The 19,442-nt window shown below is 36.4% G+C and overlaps 1 protein-coding gene across 3 annotated transcripts in view; it reads left to right on the plus strand.

Moving 5' to 3' along the window:
- Positions 1–17,203, plus strand: part of FIG4 (FIG4 phosphoinositide 5-phosphatase) — a 72,328-nt gene extending 55,125 nt beyond the window's left edge. For 2 of the 3 annotated variants that reach the window (XM_037391515.1, XM_037391517.1), the window contains exons 22-23: positions 1,955–2,044; positions 16,779–17,203. In XM_037391515.1, coding sequence (XP_037247412.1) covers positions 1,955–2,044; positions 16,779–16,956 — 268 coding nt within the window. In that variant the 3' untranslated portion in view covers positions 16,957–17,203. The other variant, XM_037391518.1, reaches the window with a different exon arrangement.
- Positions 17,204–19,442: the final 2,239 nt, after the last annotated feature.

Genomic DNA, 19,442 nt, shown 5'->3' on the forward strand with positions numbered 1-19,442 from the left:
TGTACTGGATAGTTACTGTTGTTCTGCAAATGGCGGTGTGAGCTGGTGTCTACTGTAAGTCACCTTGTGCAGAATGGCACTGATAACATCCAGAATTGCAGCTACTTACCATTTTATTATTTTTTCAGGCTGGACTAACATTGTCTGTTGTTGCAGTAGCACTGTGAACTCTGTGGGGGCTTTGAAGCTCCCTGTTCATATCTTTTTAAAGACAAAAAAAAAGTTGCATATATTTAATTTCCCTCAAGAAATGCAGGTTCTAAAAATATAACAATTACAAATTCCTTACCTCTTGCTAACAAGACATAGTGTTATTTATGGTCAGATGTGTTGATTTCTGTGGAAAGTATAGATTTTACTGACATCCTTTGTTACGGTGTACATCGTTTGAGAATAGCAGCAATTTATTTCACAGTATGATTGCTGTTCTCGCTTCAAGTTTTTCTCTATTATTGTAATAAGGGAAATGGAGACGTAAGATCCTAACTCGACATCATTGGACATGTTATTTATTTTTTCCTTTATTAGCATCAGGGACTCACAGATTTAAAGTACCTTAGGTTAAGTTACTTTACGTCAACTGATCCTCGTTAAGTCTACATGCAAATGCAGACAAAAAGTAATTTGAATCTGTTCAGCCAATTTTTACTGATGGCTGAGGTATCTTGTGTTAATTCTTATCAAAGTAGAAATCGCAGAAGCAGAAATCACAGATGGGTTGAGGCTGGAAGGGATAGGAGGTCCCTCAAATAATTTGAGGATGTATACTGCAGATGAACTGTGCATGGTGTCTTAGTCTGGTAACTTCCATGTGTTAATTTAGGCCTTGTTAGTTTAAGAATATTGGATAATTTGAAGCAATTAATTAAATTACACCTTTAGTTTACCTTTATTTGTTCTTTATAAGCTGGTTTCAATAGCCAGCTCCTGCAGTAGAATATCTTAGTTATCTTTATTTCCATTTATTAATTTCTTATTTAGAAATGTATTTATTCCTTCAACACCCGAAGTGATGTCGCATGTTTCTGAGGCTTTTGTTTCTACAGCATAGAATCTGAACGAAGCAGAAAGAAAAGCCCCAGTAATTTGTTCAGGAATATATTGTGCCTTTGTCTTCTGTACACTCTTCCATGTAATTGCTTTTGCACTGTTAATTTTCCCCTGTTAAAATGTAGTAATTTTTTTTTTAAATAGACAAATAAGACTATTTCTAAGCTAAATGGAAGCTAACCATTAAGAAAAACCCTCCATCTCAGAAAATTAAAGTATTAAATCATAACACTTCTGGTTTTACTAGCACAGATGCGTTGGGTGTGAGATAACTACGTATACATGTATTTGAAACCCTTTAACCGTTCCTCTTAGAATAAGTGAATAAGGTCAGTGATTAAGTACTTGTTTTAATTTTTCTCCAATTCATTGCTAAGAAAAAAAGCCATAACAGTATCTTCCACCTTCAGTGTCTTCCAGCAAATATTTGGAGATGGGGTAATTCTCCCAAAAGGTTGTGCTTCTCAATCAGTGATCTGGACTAACAGCATTTCAGCTAAATAACCTAGACTCAATTTGGCTGAAGACTTGAGAGAATTTTTGTCTCTTCTGCTGATTTTTCCCATAGGCTATTTATCTGACTGCTTTGAAAAAGACATGGGAAGTCGACTGCAGTGGGCTGCCTGTTTCATAGGAGTGGAAGCTTGTTTCTATCCCATGGCATACTAGGTGACACCAATTAATAGGCAAACCTTTTTCAAGCTAAAAGGAGCTGCTGAGTTCTCACATACACCTACTGTAAAGTTTTAAAACTTGTTTACCAGAGAGGTAGATCATGATCAGTCACTTCTATAACAGGACTTAAAGACTCAGGTTTTGATGTTGTTTTCTTCCATTTGTTGAATTTTTGGGGGACCGTTCTTTTATTTCTTTGATTTATTTTCCTGTTTACTGTTTTTCACAGGTTTGTTCAGCTGGGACAGAGTCAGTATAAACAAGATAAGAGTAGCCAGCAATTTTGCTCAAAACACCACTTGGAAAGGGTTATAAATTTGTAAGTACTCTCTTTCTTTTCCCCTTTAGCCTGTTTTGTTTTTGTCATTGGACCTGAACGATCATCAGGTAGATTTGACGTGAAATTGTTTGAGGGTCATATTTCTGTTGCTTTTACTGCATAAGAGGATTCAATGCATAGTTTGAAGTATTGGGTTCCTACTCTTCCTTGTAACTAAAAAAGATTTTTTTTCTGGGTTTTTGGTTGTTTTTTTTTTTCATTAGGTTTTTTTTGGGGGTGGGTTAGTGTTTGGGGTTTGTTTTGATTGGTTTTGGTTTGTGGTTTTGGGGTGTTTTTTTTCTGTTGGGTTTTTGCTTCATTTTAGTTTTTGTAGTGGCAAGATTTTTGTATTCAAAATTCTTAGCAGTCCTGAGTTATCACAAAACTAAGTGCTGAAGCTATTGAGTTTAAAAGGCAATTTCTTCTTGCTGTGATTACTTTTCAAAGAGGTAGTTCGAAAGGGATTTGTTGACTTGCATATCCTTCATTAAAAAAACGTTCAAGATTGCAGTTTAGTCTTTTAGTGTTCAGTTATCTGATTTTATTTGTTCTGAGAAGGCTACAAGTGCACTGTATTTGTTTTAGTAGACACTTGAAGAGTATGGTGAGGTCAAACAGGATATTTTTATCATTTTATTTTTCTGGTGAGTGCTGGAGATAGGGAAAAGTGGGAATTGATTCCTGCTGTTTGTGCACTCAATGACTGTACGTTTCACTGAAGTCAAAGGATCTATGCTAGCTTTAATCAGTATGCAGAGTGTTTTAATTGAAGAAAAGAGCATCTTGAATATTGCATAGATGTTACTTTTAACAATTTTAACAAGGCTGCTACATTTTCCTCAGAGGTATCTCCTTGGGTTTTTTGGTTGTCTGGTCTTTGTCACATACTGGTTGTATGAATTTGTCAGTCATGCTTCAAGCTGAAGAGATAATGTTCTTAAAAGTTCATTTGTTATAATAGATAATTTTTGCATCTCGTTCCAAACAAGTAAGTAGGTCGTGACAGGTTTAAAGGGAAGATCAAGCTCCAAATGCTTCTTCACAGTTAAACACTTCTTGAATACTTCAGTCCCAAAAGATTAGTATGGGAGCCTGTCCTGATTTGAGCTGGGATAAGAGTTAATTTTCTTCCCAGTAGCTGGTATAGGGCTGTGGTTTGGATTTAGGATGAGAATAATGTCGATAACACACTGATGTTTTAGTTGTTGCTGAGCAGTGGTCAAGGACTCTTCAGCTTTTTATGCTGCCCTGCCAGCGAGTAAGCCAAGGGCCACAAGAACTTAGGAGTAGACAGGTCAGCCAGGACAGCTGACCCAAACTGGCCAAAGCGATATTCCATACCATGTGACATCACACTCAGCATATAAACTAGGGGGAAGTTGACTGGGGGCCACTACTGAGAACTGGCTGGGCATCAGTTGGCAGGTGGTAAGGAATTGCATTGTGCCTCACTTGTTTTGTATGTTTTAATTCTTTTATCTGTCCTTTTCTGTCCTATTAAACTGTCTTTATCTCAACCCACAAATTTTACTTTTTTTTCTGATTCTGTTTCCCATCCCACTGCAGCAGGGGATTGAGTGAATGGCTGTGTGGAGTTTAGCTGCCTGCCGGGTTAAACCACAACAGCCATATTCAGCAAAGCCAGTTGTGGTGAGATGGTAGGAGGATTGCTCCCCAGGGACATCTACCAAGGGAAATAACTTCTATGTATTCTGTTGCGAACGGAATAACTTTCAATTAATATGAAAAATAACTAACATTAAAATTACAATAGGTGCATATATTTAATTTATACTGAAACAAGGAATTTAACTGTTTGAGATTATGGATTGATTACTGCTGTACAAGAATGGCCTCTAGTGATAGGCCAGATCATTTGCATCTTTTCTTAGTACTGGTATAAAAAAAAAGGTCATGGTATTATCCAAATGTCATACTATTATTGAAGCAGCTCTTAGAATTCAGATTACCAAGTCCTAACTTCCCAGTTGACATCTTCCTTTACTGTAGGCAGCTTGAAGTTTCACCAAGGCAGGTTTTTATTTACTTTTGTCTCTAGGGTACATGATCTCTCACCCAAGAGTACGGCCATTTCATAGTACTGCAAGACCTTTACTGCAATCCATTGATTTAGAGAAGGCTCAGCTTTGTTTCCTGCACTGCCTCTAGTCCACCCCCATATGTACTGAAGAAGTGAGGGAACCTTGAGCATAGCATTCTCCCAAGTAGGGATAGAGACTGGGCATGTCTCGGTGGGGCTGAGGGTGTAGGATAACATCAAACAGGTTTAATATTGTGTATGAGACAATACTGCCTAATATCAGCACTTAGTCATTTGGTATTATATACATTTAAAATGGTGATACCACCGTGCATTGTTCATCATTAATAAGCTTACACTTTGTAGGTATATATCCCTGTAGTTTTATTATAAAATATATCTGATGGATATTAAAATAGTAAATTAGGTTGGCAAACTGTAAAACTGTTTTTAAATATGAAGAAACAACCCTGAATGTTTTGAAGGGAAATGGTTTTTAAGAAAATTTTATCCTAGGAATATTTTTGCTATGAATGAAGGTGATTCTTTTTTTGTAATTCAGAATCTCCCAGCATATGTTTCACAGTGTAGGAGATAATCGTTCCTTTCTTGCCTTCTTAAAGTAGAATAAATTATTCCCTATGCTATGCTGCTGTAAAATGGACACATTAAAGAGAGTCTATACACAGTTCTGGTGGGTTTTGGGTAGTTAGATGTTCATTTTTCTCCTTTCTCAAGTGTAATTTCCCTGTGTGTCCAAATAGTGAAGTGTAACAGTCATAGAACACACAAATCTGTGCTTCCTGTCACTCCTCCTCTTGAAGTCATGTAGGTCATCTTTCTCTGCTAGTTCTACCAAGCATGCTCTTCTGTGCAGATCTGAGAGGAAACAGGGTATCTTCTAGTCGGTAATTTATTTTATTTTATGGAAGTATATCTTTATACAGCTTAAAAATTGTCTTCAGCTTTTGTTCTGCATCTTTTTAAGAAGGTTTAAATACTGTTTGGACAGTGACAGATTGCTCTTTCAAGAAGAGTCATAAACGTAGCCATTCTTTAAAGGCATGTTCAATTCTGAAACAAGGAAGCTTCCTGCGCTTGAATTGCTGCTCTGAATCAAGAATCTCCTTGGAGAATACTATTTAGAGAGAAAATAACATGAACATACTATACTCAAGATTAGGTCGAGAGAGCAGCTGAGGTACATCTTGCGCTTCTTGAACTGTATATGTCCTTGTTTTTCAAGGGGCACATGAAGAAATTGAAAAATTATGGTAACTTGTATTAATTTGATGTTTAGTGCATTTTTAAATTGAAAAAAATCTGGCAAATTTGATTCTCCAGTAGTTCTTTCCAGATACAAATGCAATTAAACCTCAGTCCTTTTCATAATAAAATGAAGTAATCAATCTAGAATGTTGGTTTTTCATCAGCAGTAAGATATAATTTAGGCTTAGGTTAAGTTGCTGTCATTTCCACATTTTTTAAATAAATATTTTTTTAATATCCTTTTTCTACATTAAAAAAAACCAAACAAAAACCCCACCAAAAACCAGCCTCACAACCTTAAACCTTTTGGCCATTTTTATCAAATATGTAAAGCCAATATAAAAAAAGATATTTCTTATTTTTGCAATGTGACTTTAGTGATATTTATGAATTCAAATATGCATTGTAGCAATACTGAAGAGAAATTTCTGTCTTAAATTTGAGACTCTAAGTATAAATTAGAAGCAAAAAATGGGTACTTGAACAGTGACTACAGTGATGGAGTGGAAATAATACTGAACAGCAAGTGGAGAATGTAGGGTATTGAAGTTTCTCTTTTTGTTCATGGAAATTCTATGAAGGAAAAAAAGAGTAGAATTTTAGTTAGAGCTATATAGAGCTAAACAGAGCTGGAATACATTTAGCACGATTTCTTATCATGTATGTGAAGAGAGACTTTGAGTACTGTAGTATAATTACTGTTGGCTGACATGGTGCACCTGTTCCTAGTTCCCTAGTACTCGTTGCGGTGTGGTATAAATAACGCTGTCAAAAAATATAGGCTAAATCACTTTCCAGAGTGCTACTTATATTTATCTAGGAGTATGAAAAATTCGATTCCCTGCTGAACAGGCTATTGAGTGTTTTGATTTACTGCAGCACTTCTGGAGAACAGCGCATGTCTTGGTTTAACCCCAGCCAGCAACTAAGTGTCATGCAGCCACTGGCTCACCCTACCCACCCTCCCTGATGGGATGAGGAGGAGAACCAGGGAACAAGGTAAACCCCATGGGTTGAGATAAGAACAGTTTAATAATTGAAATAAAATATAATAATAGTAATGAAAAGGGAGACAACAAAAAGAGAGTAATAAACCCCAAGAAAGGCAAGGATGCATAGTACAATTGCTCACCACCGACTGACCGATGCCCTGAGCAGCAATTGGCCCCTTCCAGCCAGTTCCCCTCAGTTTATATACTGAGCATGACGTATGGAATACCCCTTTGACTAGTTTGGGTCAGCTGTCCTGGCTCTGCTCCCTCCCAGCTTCTTGTGCGCTCCCTTATTGGCAGAGCGTGGGAAACTGAAAAGTCCTTGACCTAGGGTAAGCACTACGGAGCAACAACTAAAACATCAGTGTGATATCAAAGTTATTCTCCTACTAAATCCAAAGCACAGCACTGTACCAACTACTAGGAAGAAAATTAACTCTATCCCAGCCAAAACCAGGACAGTGTGGAAATAATAATATTAAAGATAATAAAGAGTAGCCAGGTGCATACATTGGGGTCCAAGCTGTTGTCAGTGCTTTACTCATTGTAGCCTATGCAATATAGCAACATTGCTTGTACACCAACTTTAATTAATCCCGAGGTATCTACTGTCCTGTTCAGTTTTGTAGGGCACTGATGATGCTCAAGCAGGAGAACTTTAGTAGGTGATACCTGCAGCCTGGTCTGGGGCTGTGTTCTCCTTAAATATCCGAAAAACATACCCTATCTTCAGAGATATATCATAGTAATTATTTTCAAAAGTTCCCTGGATGTTAAATGTGTAATCTTAATTTTTTAAATCAAGACTACCTAGATTCTGCTTGTCATCCAAGTGATGACTCAAACTGAGTAGCAACTATCTACAAGTTAGCAGTTAACTACATACAAGTAGTATATGGGCTTTTTTACCATTTGTTTCTGCATATATGCACATTATATACATTATTTTGTCACCAAGATAAAAGTAACAAAGCAAACTTCTTTGAATGAAGTGAACAATGGAGGACCTTATATTTTCCATTTTTGTTAATTAAATCTTCTACTGGCATATTTTAATCTATAATACCACTTTTAAATATAAAATTAAAAATAGAGCAGTACATTTTATAATTTTAATGAAGTGTTTTACCCCTCTAGTTACTTTTGAAAGCTGTTACCTCAGTATAGAGCAGTTCTCTTGTTCATTCAGTACTTCCATATGACTTTGTTAGTATAAGGTCTGTTTCTTGGAGGATTAGATAAAAAATAGCTTTGTATTTGTATTTGGCATTATCACTCATAACTGTACTGAAGAAAAGGCTGATATTGAATTTGTCATCTTTCTGTGTATTCACATCCTAGGAGCTCTTGGGGGCTTCCTTTTGTTCAAAGGCAGAAGTAAATGAATGTCTTAGGGTGTTAAGTATATTTATTTTTTATGTTAAATCCATGCAAAATATCTAAATAGTTTCTTGACGCTGCTGTGGAAACAGTGAATCAAAAACTGTCATAATTAGTCAACAAGTGGCTTTGGAATTTACAAGTTATCTTGGATTCTCAAGTGTGTTGATAGTTTCACAGTACAGTGCTTTTTTGCATGCTCTCTGCTTCATATATGCACCTCTATATGTTGCTTCACATAAGAAGGTTAGATAACTTCAATGAAAGCATTTATTCACAAAATAGGGGATTGTTATGAATATTCATGGAAATTATAGGTAAAGAAATTGTTTATATTCTGTCATCTGTTGAAGTTTAAATCACAAAGGTGTCTTATCTGTCTTCTGATAAGGTGGCAGTCAGGGTTTCCTTTAAAAAAAAAAAAAAAACAAAAAAACCCAAAACAAAACAAAAAAACACACAAACCAACACAAAACTAAACTAAACATTTTCTGCACTTCAATAGAACACCTTGCTAGACAGCCCTTTGTCTGAGCAGTGTTCAGTCTTCAGCAAAGTTGGGGTTTTTTTTTATCCTTGGTCTCTCCTTTGAAATCTCCCAGAAGTGTCTGAAGAGATACTACCTACAACTCATTTTATTTCTTCCTTTTCTTGGAAACAGGATAGCTATGCTTCTAGATTAAAACAAGCACTGCTTCAGCTCCTTGGAGATACGAGTATCTGTGTTTAGCTGGGAGTCATCTACCTTACTTCCCTCCTTAACTAAAAACTCTTTGCCTCTATGATGGATGAAATTCTTTCCGGTTTGGTGATTATTTGGATTCATTTTACTTTGTCCTCCACTGGATCTTGTATTCTTTAACAGCTGTATATTAAGAAGCATATATGATCTAAACTTCTGTGTACCTCTAAATAAAACAGAAGTATGCAGCTCACTGTTAGCTCTTGATTCAGAGCAGAGATGAAGATAATTAACCACTTCGGGCTAACTGAACCAACATAGGTGTGTTACAGTAACTTCAATTTCTCCTATTCTTTTGACTCACATATACCCACTGTTCTGATACTATAAAAACAGCTTTAAGGATTAGTTTTCCTTGCTTAATTTGAGTCTTTCATCTCTCTGAGTCTCAGTATTTTAAACAAAGCACTTCTGTGATTCTTCAGCATTTATTGGCTGTGAGAATTCTCGTGAAATTTACTGATCAGGCTGTTTATAAATTACCTGGATTTTTTCTTCTGTCTGAAGATGAAAGATTGTCTTTCACTGGGATTCAGAGTGGCTTGAGCACTATGTGCTTGTCTCTTGCAAAGTGGCTTGACTAAATGACAAGAGTTATCTTCATTTTGTATTCTGGGGAAGTGGTTTTAAAGTCACTGTGGGCACTTGCCCTGAAAGTACTTGGTACTTCATGTTGGCTAGAAAAGACAAGTATAAGGAATTATTTTGTCATTTTGGCTTTGAATGCTCTGTTCATTTTTAGTCACACATCTCAAAAAGGATACTACTGGGAAGGGTCTGGGGAAAACCAATAGTATGATCAGGGTTGTAGGACTCTCCAGAAAAGAGCTGGCAGGGGACTGAAGGAAGTAAGTCCGTGTTGTGATGTTTTATGAAATACTCTACTGAAGTTTGACAGGTGAAACGATTTGGTATTATGATATAAGTCATAGCATGACTGGATTTGATGGGAGCAATTAACAAAATATCTGAGCCGATTCTAACTGCTCAGTGCCACCAAAAGGGGGAGGTCCTGCTCTTCCCTCCCTGCTTATCACCTACTTTTTCAGCTACTTGTGCAAGCCTTGCTACTTCCTACAGTGCTCCGTAAAACAGTTCAGCGCATCAGTCTGCAGCAAACTAATTCAGAAAAAAAAAAAAGAGGGGAAAAAAAAAAAAAAAAAAAGGCAAATAGTTTCCTGGTAGATTAATGAGATTATTTAGACCAGTGAAGGTCCCAGTGCCAGCACAGAAGAGACAGAGCCACAGGGTCAAATGCAGCAGGACTTTCTGGTGTGGCTGTTGGCACTTTATTAGATTGGCTCAGTCATCTTGTATAACACCCTTATGACAGATCGGGGAGCAGAGCATGAGTTTTTTCCAGGGATCTGGGGAAAATGGTTTGAAGTCCTTGTGATTCAGACCCCGATGTATGTAGGAAGAATTATCTTTTTCCCATTCATCTGTTCTGTCAATATTGAGCTTTGAGCTTTTTTCAGATGAAAAAGCTTATGTGCCTAGCATTTTTGGTAGCTGTCAACTGAGGTGCTGAATGTATTTTAACAATAAAACAATAAAATTAACCATTTATCTGCCTCATGCTGATTTAGATAATAACTTTCATTTATTGATATGTTTCAAATATATGTATAAAAAAACCAAACCAACATTTTTAATTACTGAATGTTCACACTTGATCTCTGGGTCCTCTGTATTTCCTCCCTATCTACACTGAACCCTGAATATAAAAACTACATATCAAATTTCAGACTGTCCATTGATGGTAAAACAAACAAAAAAAAAAAGCCGCCTGCAACAGTGGATTGCAACTTCTGAATGATACACGACTTGTGATGAAATTTAACCATAATTTTTCAAAACCCAACTGCTCTTTTTTTAAACTGAAAAAATATTTTGAGCTGTAAAACAATAGTTCAGTACAATTCTGACTTGACAGGGACCTTGTTGTTACTGCAACGCACATAGAAATTTAATTTGTATCTGCTGTCCACCTGGTTTAGCAGGTTTATATGTCATGTATTAAAAACATAATGTAGTAGTCTCACAAGACTAGAAATTTTTTTATTATTTTTATAAGTGGTCTTAGATTAATATTTTTTAATTGTCTAAATATTGTCTGTTATTAAATTTGCATTTTTCAAAATTTTAAATAAAGAACTATTGTATCTTTTAGTACAGTGATGGCTGTTAAAATACTTCAGAAGTTCCGTGTCTTGAAGCTTGGTTTTTTAAATTTTGTTTTGGAGTTATTGAGCTGGTGTTTCTTACTTTTGCCTATGAAGTCTCATTTTGATCCTGATGTCAGCAGCATTGAAATCATATCCTCTAAAAATGTGACTGTAACAGATTCCTGTGAAATATGACAGTAAATCTAGTTATTTCTACATTGTATACTATGGTTTTGTTGAATTTGGGATTTTGTAATATTAACAGTCTCTAGCAAAAATTAGAAAGTACTGAACTATATACCACCTTAGCCCATCTACTTTTAGACTTTTTAATGAAAATTCTCAGGATCCTTCTTCAACCTGTTTCTCTGTCTTCTCTGTGAAATGATGAATATTGCTGTTCATTTGTTTAAGAGAACTGCTGTATTCAAGTAATTCTGTTTGAAAAAGTAAGTCTAAGCTTTTCCTTACCAAAAAGAAAACAATATTCCTCTGGTTTTTGGTAGGTTGGGGGTTTTGTTTGGTTTTTTGGAGGGTTTTTTGTGAGTTCTTTTGGTACTAGTTTTGTTTTGTCCTGTTCTATCCTAAGGTTCCTTTGTGTGTTTGATCTTTAAATTTTGAATTAGTTTGTGGTCAGTGTAAATCATCCCTACTTAAAAGATTTATCTTTCCTTTGAGATCACCTTTCTGTATCAGATGTGCTGACCTTCTCTCATATTCCTTCTGTCTGCACTCTAGAGAAGCTACTTCTAATTTGGATTGTAAAATGTGCATTTAGATATATGCCTGTGTAAATAGAGTCTCTTCTTTCTCTAACATTTTGAAATTATCCATGCCGTTGGAGTTTCAGGTGATTGTTGTGGGACCTGGATGCAGTCCAGGTTTTGCTGCTGGTAGGCTCTGTAAGGCTCAAGTTGCAGTATTATTGGAGAGAGAAGGTTTCCTGCTTTTCAGTCCTCTCCACTCACAAAGAATGTGACTGAAAGGTTGTTGTATGGAGGCGGTGGTGTTTAAGGAAGGAAAATTCTGTTGAAGGCTTTTCATGAGCACAGCAAGCAATTTAAAGGGATACCATTTGAGGGGGGAGAGGATACCAAAACCAAAACAAATAAAACCTCCAGATTTGCCAGAGTTTTGTAGGTCACATATATGTGCCTAGGATTCAAACAAGGCAACAGAGTACATTTTTGTCTCCTTCCTTAGATATACTTTAGAGACTTGAGGAGAACTAATCAATGTCGAAACAGATGCTGTGGCTTTCTGGTGAACGCTATGTTTAGGAGCTAAGCACATCCCCATGCACTCCTCAAAGTATGGAACATCCTCATTGTAACTGAAGATTTTGGCTGTATCTTTTACCGTAGAGATAATGCTAGTCTTGGTGAAGCCATTAAACCATGAAGCCTGCTCACAAGTGGGAAGAAGATAATTGCACTTGCATGTCAAGGATGCTGTCCTTCGTGACATGGTGTTTATGGTCCTATCTATGTAATTTTCATTTAGAGGCCATAGAGCTGCAGGTCTCTAGGGAGATCTGATAGCCAAGTCATAAATAATGTGCTCTCCTTCATGACTCTATTGTAAGATATTAAACTTATTAAGTAGATTAGATTTTTACATGAATAGTGTTAAAGAAATTACTTTAATTAAATGATTGGATAATACAAGCACTCCACAAATAGTTACAGCTTAATACAGGATTATTAATCAAAACTGGCATGCATGAACATGTGGTTCTTTCAATATATTTTTATCACGTTGAAGCAAGTAGGTGGAAAATTGGGATTTAGTTACTAAATACTTGAAATATGCTTTCTGTCCAGCTTCCATTGTGCCTAAGGAAATTACTTTTGACTCAGTAGTACTTCAGAAATGTCATGTCTTTAGGAAAAAAAAACCCAATAAATAAAGAAGGCATCAAATTAGTCTTATGGCTTTGTTTTGTTCTTAAGTTAGTCCTTACTTAGTTCGCTTGCTAGTGGACTAGACAGGCCAGCTACATTTGAGTAGGTGATGTCTTTTTGGTGTTAGATAGTGACATTTGTAAGTTAGTACAGTGTGCTAGAGTCAAATATGGTTGCTAGAGTCTCAGCTTGAATGCTTTAAACTAGATAAGTATCTGCAGAAACTATGGGTTCTTTGAAAAGCAATCTGCTTTTAAAGCATCTCAATAGAAGACAGAAAGTTAGATAGACTAATGTTTGGTACCAGTTCTGAAAACACCCACCTTAATGTTTTACAATAAGCTAGAAGAAGTGATAATGAGAAGAAACTATCACACTGTTGTTGGGGGAAAAAATAGAAAGAAAAGATTAAGCATTATATAATTTCCATAATACTATTCATACAGTTTACCAACAAAAAATAAAACTGATTTATTGAGAGAATAATGGCAGAGGTTGGACTCCTCAGGAGAGCTTCAACTCTTTTGAAAGAAGAGTTTTGTGTGGTTTAAGAAAAGCATAAAAATGGCAAGCATTTTGGAAATTATACCCTAACCGTACATGCAGGTAACTTGCTCACATTTTTAGTATTTGTTTACGTTCTGTTGTAGTGCCACAGAATTCTAAGACTAAGAAGCCTAAACAGGAATTTTAATACAATCTAAAATAAGGAAAAAAATATATATGCTATGCAGTAAGGCTTCATTTTTTGCAAACTCTTTAGCTTTACTTTTTTCTCCAATTCTAGAATGACCAAATGTTTCTGTGACATAACCTAGCAAATTCTGTTTACATCCTGGTAAAATGTAACTTGATTAAAGTATGTAGCCAAACTCTGTAGGTTGACCAGTGATTTTATTGTCTCAAATTCAGTAGTATACCTGTATAAGTAATTCTACCATTGCAGTTAAAGTATAATCAACTGTATGTATTGCTGTATAAAATGGAAAATTACAAATTGAAATAAGAAATAGAAAAATATGACTTTAATATGGATACCTTTACCATATTCCAGTAGTAGTGGAATATTAGGCATACTATACTGCATGACACATTGCGGTCACTTTATAAGACTAATGAATTATCACATGATGAAACATCTGAAATCCAACATATTATAATAAAATAAAAGGCTGCATAATAAGGAAACAGGGGGTTTGGGCATTTTTAATAGAGATCCTGGTTTAAAAACAGTGTCAAATATTAGTTTATGCTCATAATGCAACTAGAAGATTATTACTGCATTTCATTTATAGAAGGGCTGTACCATCATTTGAGTGTTCCAGTTCTTCCCTGTTTTTTCCCCTTAAAAGAGGAGATTATACACATAAAAATAACTTCTTGTCTCTTGAAGAGCACCCAGATAGTAAGTCATGACTGTGGTTTCTGTGGAATATGGCAATAATGCTAATATCTGAATCTTCATTGCATTTGGGCTGGTCGATGCTTGCTTTTGGAAATAGTGAGCTTTGACAGTAAATTGCTGCTGTAATTTTACCCAAGAAGTTTTGAGCCCAAAAATATGTGCCTATGCTAATACAGGATGTAACAATAGCATCCTGACTGTCATTCAGCCACTGGCACTGTCTACTATTCAAATATTCTACTGTGTAAAGTATTTAGAAAATTTGTCTTCAGTAGCTAAAATAGTAGATGACAAATGGAAAGCTTGTTTAAAAAAAAATCAGTTATGAAATGCAGTTTTGGTCTTTATTGCATTATCAAAGAGGATAGAATAGAATAGATAGATAGAATAGGATCTCTGCATTAACGGCAAGGTGAGAAGGTAGATCAGAAAATAACTAGTGTGTGAGGTATGAAATACACTTGGTTGTCTGGTAGTGATGTGGAGGCGGCAAACAGAGAATGACTGCTCACCCTTTCTCCCAGTCAAGCAACCAAAGCCCATGCTAACAAATTAAGAGAGTGCCACATCAGACGCAGTTAAGTAATGGAACTTATTCCCACAGGATTCTATAAGTCTCAGAGATACTAGAAAAACTAGTAAAGACCTGTGGAAACCACTTTTCATGAAACAGTAGTCCAGTTTTAAATTTTGCTTCGGGTAGATCCTAAATCCCGGTTACTGAAATCCAGGAGGATATACTAGAGAAGGAATTGTTCAGTACCTGTTCTGTTTTAGTAATCTGTCCTCAAACATCGCTGCTAGTTACTGCATGAGGCGGGCTACCAGGCCTCATGACATTTTCGGTCCACCTATAAGTAATGATCTGATGTAGAAAAGTCTTCAGTGTATATGGTGGTAGGAAAGTGAGTCTTCCAGAATTGAAATCTTTGTGTTGTGCTGAATACCTGGGCAGCTTTGTTTAGATAAAGTTTTTGTAAAGCTGCGGTATTTTAATAGCTATCTAGAAAGTAAATTAGCTTCTCCAGTTGAAATATGAGCTACAAATATATGAAACTGATGATGTAGAAAACACTTTAAAATGTGTATGTTACTTTTTTTCATAACTGAGAAATAATTTAATTCTACTGTTTAGTATTTATATGTGCATTGCATCCACTGTTCTAGATAATCATAGTTCTATCAGTTTTTTTTTTCTAGGAGTTAATTTCAAACTTTGATTTCCTCTAAATCAAATAGTATTGACAGAAGGAAAAGTTAATGCACAGGTTACCTTCAGATGGCAATGTATTAGTCATTGAATGTTCTGTTGATGAGTCCAAACTGATCTGCTATCACACAGGTAAAACATCTGTACTGTTCAACTCTGGGAGTATTTTATAAATAGATTAGAAAATATTGCTGGGAAACGTACATAGTGTGTTTAGGAATGCAGCCTTCACAATATCCAAAGTGCTTTAAAATGAAAATTACTTACTACACAGATATTTCTATTATTTATTCATTTATTATTTATTGAGTATAAATAGTTTTGTTGCTACCTTGCAGTTGGTTGTGGAGAACACATTGCTACTGAGAGTTTGGCTCAGAACCATAGAAAATTAAAACTGAGAAGAACCCTGGAGGTCATCTGATCCACTCCCCTAGAGGAGGACCAGATTAGATGAGGTTGCTCAGGGCTACATACACTTGACTGTTGAATATCCTTAGGGAGGGAGGCTCCACAGCCTCTCTAAGCAACAACAGTGATTGACAACCCTCACACTGGAACAAAGTTCCCTTGTATCTAACTAGAATGCCCCATGTTGCAATTTCCATTCCCTTTTTGAAAGCTGTCTTTTCGTCACACACTCCAAGAAGAGTCTGGCTCCGCACAGACACCCTCCCATAAGGTGGCTGCAGATAGCAGTAAGGTCCCTTTAGCTTCTCTTCTCTGGGCTGGGCAAACCCAGCACTTGCAGGCTCTTTGTATGCCATGTGCTCCAGCTGTCTAATCATCTTGGTGACCTCATCCAGATACTTAATTGTCTGTCTTGTATTGGAGAGCCCAAAAGTGGACACAGTGTTCCAGATATGGTCTCTCAAGCCCTGATTAGAGGGAAACAATCACTTTCCTTGACCTGCTGGCTATACAGTTTTCAAGAGTTACAGTTAAAAGACCAGCTTCTACTTTATGAGTTTGACTGGCAATAGTGCTTAGAAAAGGTCATAAACTTCTAAAACTTCATGTATTTCTCACGACTAGGTTCACATACTAGGATTCAAATATAGTAGTTATTGTATAAAGCTATTTTAAAAAGTATTTTCATTAAATATCAGCAATCCCAATGTACAGAGTGCTGTTGCTGGTAATAAGTCATCTGTTTCCTGACAACTTGATGGAAAATTTTTTATCTGATAAATCCTTTCTATATATTGGTTCAGAGTATACTCACTTGCTTGTTATAATTGCTGCTAAGTGGCTGGCTCAATAAAGTTTTTCTATTATCTGCTATAATGCATGGCACAGATCTCTTTCAGCTTGGGTACTTACTGACGGGTAGCAGATCTGAGGAAGGATGAAGAAATGAGGGCAGAGTGGAGGGAAGTGAGAAAGTATTCTGTAATGTGATTAGTGACAACTTACCTAATTACCCTACTTGGAAAGCTGGGTCTTATCAGGTCTGCAGTAGTGATAAAAATCTAGGTGAATGAATTATCTAGTGGGAAGTTGCCCTTTCATTGCCTCTCATGTATATTTCAAGGAAAAGAAATACTCGTCTCTCTGGAAAATTCTTACCTAAAATTCCAAATATTCTGCATTTTTGTTGTTGTTGTGGTTTTTTTTTTCCAGAATACCCATCTCCTCCTTTTCTCAAGACAATATTTATGAAGTTCAGCCTCCAAGAGCTGATAGGAAATCTATAGAGATTTTTCATGCGCACATTCAGGCTGGAAGAGGAAACATGCAGCCCCTGGGAAAAGATGATTTCCTCATGTACAGAGAATACATTCGAAACAGATACATGTAAATACAGGCTGGATTCTCCTGCCAAGTCTACTGTACTGATAGGTCATAAAAATAATTTTAGAGAGTAAATCTAGTTTTGTTACTTTGCAGTAATAAATTTCTTACCTAACATTTCTATTTATTGTTCTTTACTATTACCCATGTACAGTATTGTGCTTTACAGGAAAAAAGTGATTTAATACCTGCTTTTCAACTAAAAGAGAAAGTGTATTTTAAGAGATGAAGTGAATAAAGAGCACCCACAGTCACTGAATAGTGTGTAGCAATTTATAGCAAAGAAAATATTGCATCTTTAGGTTTTTATATTAATTTCTTATATTGTTGTGTTTGCTAATAAAGCTGAAGTGATTAATACATAAAAATCAGAAAATAATAGTTTTCTTCCTTTGTTCCATGACAGCAAACAATGTTTTTTTACAGCAAAATGTTTTCTGGTATTTCTTGAGATTTTTAGCAAACTGAGTGCTAAAATGACTGCTTGTAATTTGCTGCTTTCTTGAGCAAAATTGAAAAATGTGGTGTATGTTAAAATCTTGTGTCAAGACTAACAAACTTTGTAACCCTAATCTGTGTCAAAGCTAATATCACTGGTGCTACTAGCTACAGAATCTGTGCCACATGCAGGGTGAAGATGGCTTGTGATTAATTACCATGGACTTCTAGTAGGATTCTGAGGTGAACCACTTACTGACTGCATCTGCAAAGGAAGGAGTGCTCTCCACTTTACTAGGTTTAGACTCTCAGAGGGCACAAACCCATCCTGCCATTTTTCTGTATGACAGGCGTTATCCGTTTTGCACCATACCCTTCCTATCCCTGTATTTGTGCTCCTGCAAAATGCTTTCAGGTTAAGCCCACAGCCTCCCAAGAAATCAGTATCGGTAAGTGACATATAAGAGACTGGATCAGCTAGGGTGGTCATGCAAGAGGAAGCAGTAGTTGGGTTGGGCAAGACTGAACATCATGCTCAGTGCTAGGTAAGAAGTAAAGAGGCAGCAGGTATCTGAATTAGGTTGTGTAATATAGGCTTGTGTTTAAAATATTATTTGCAATTACAAGCTAAAATTTCCAACAGTTTTCTAGCCCTTTGCCTTGAAGAATACTGACAGTATCAGCAGCATCCTTGACAAACTATGTTATTCCACAAGCTTGTACAGACCATATTTCAGAATTTTCTGGAATAACTGTTTTAGAGATGTCAGCCAACTGAATGTACTAGATGTAGAGAACATGTTTATGTTTATTGTAAATCGCTTGCAGGCAGCTGCTGCAGACTCTTGGCTGCATGCTGCAAACATGTTCTTAATATGTTTGAATATTGTATGCAGTAAGTTGCACTTTCATTAGTAATTCACTGTAAGAAATTACACAGTGGGTAAAGGGAAAAGATAGAAGTTAGTGTGTTCCAGGGAGTGGCTTGTATGCAGTCAGTGAGAACACAGTACCTCAAGCTACCAAAACGTTTTGGTGTCCATTGTCTTTTGTTAATTGATTAATATTGTTTTGAGCTGAATGGATGTATTTTAGGAGATGCAAGAATGAAACGTCACTTTAGATAATATGTCTTGGCAACTGTCAGTCTTTTTTTCTCTTGGAAAAAAACTTACTGGATTCTTTTGTCCAATATGAAAAATAATTTGAAGAAATAAATTCTTGCTTTGGAAAAATGTAGAGCTGGAGTCCTTATCCTAATGAGGCAAATGCATGCTTTTCTTACTGCACTAAACCTATTGCAAATAATGTTTTTTAGATTATCACAGTCCTTATACTTCTGTTGTTCATAGATACTGGTAATTCGTAACATTTGGCCTTGAAAGCATGCCATGTAATCACAGATAAGGCAAAAGATGGTGCTTCTTTTTTCAACCTCTAATGTTGCAAAATAATGGAATTCTTTTACAGCTGTAAGAGGAAAATATGTTCAGCCTTCAGAAATTCAAACACTCATCAGGAAAAGCAGATTAACGGGTTTTATTTTTACAGTTCTGAGAGATGAATGACATCTCAGTCCATTATCTGTAATATAATGCTAGGCTTTTCAGTGTCTCTCTAAATGTGTCCCATGATGGTCCTGTTGTGGCATCCCCTTGAATCTTTTAGTATAGAATCATAGAATGGTTTGGGTTGAAGGGACCTTAAAAATCACCTAGTTCCAACCCCCCTGCCATGAGCTGGGAAACCTTCCAGGTTGCTCCAAGCCCCCCATCCAGCCTGGCCTTGAACACTTCCAGGGATGGGGCATCCACACCTTCTCTGGGCAACCTGTTCCAGTGTCCTGCCACCCTCATAGTAAAGAATTTCTTCCCAACATCTAATCTAAATCTACTCTTTTTCAGTTTAAAGCCATTACCCCTTGTCCTATCGCTGCCAGCCCTTCTAAAAAAATCCATCTCCAGCTTTCTTGTAGGCCACGTTTCCAGCAGTACTGGAAACCTGCTATGAGGTCTCCCTGGAGCCTTCCCTTCTCCAGGCTGAACAACCCCAGCT

The sequence above is a fragment of the Falco rusticolus genome, chromosome 6 (genome assembly GCF_015220075.1).
Source record: "Falco rusticolus isolate bFalRus1 chromosome 6, bFalRus1.pri, whole genome shotgun sequence".
Lineage (NCBI taxonomy): Eukaryota > Metazoa > Chordata > Aves > Falconiformes > Falconidae > Falco > Falco rusticolus.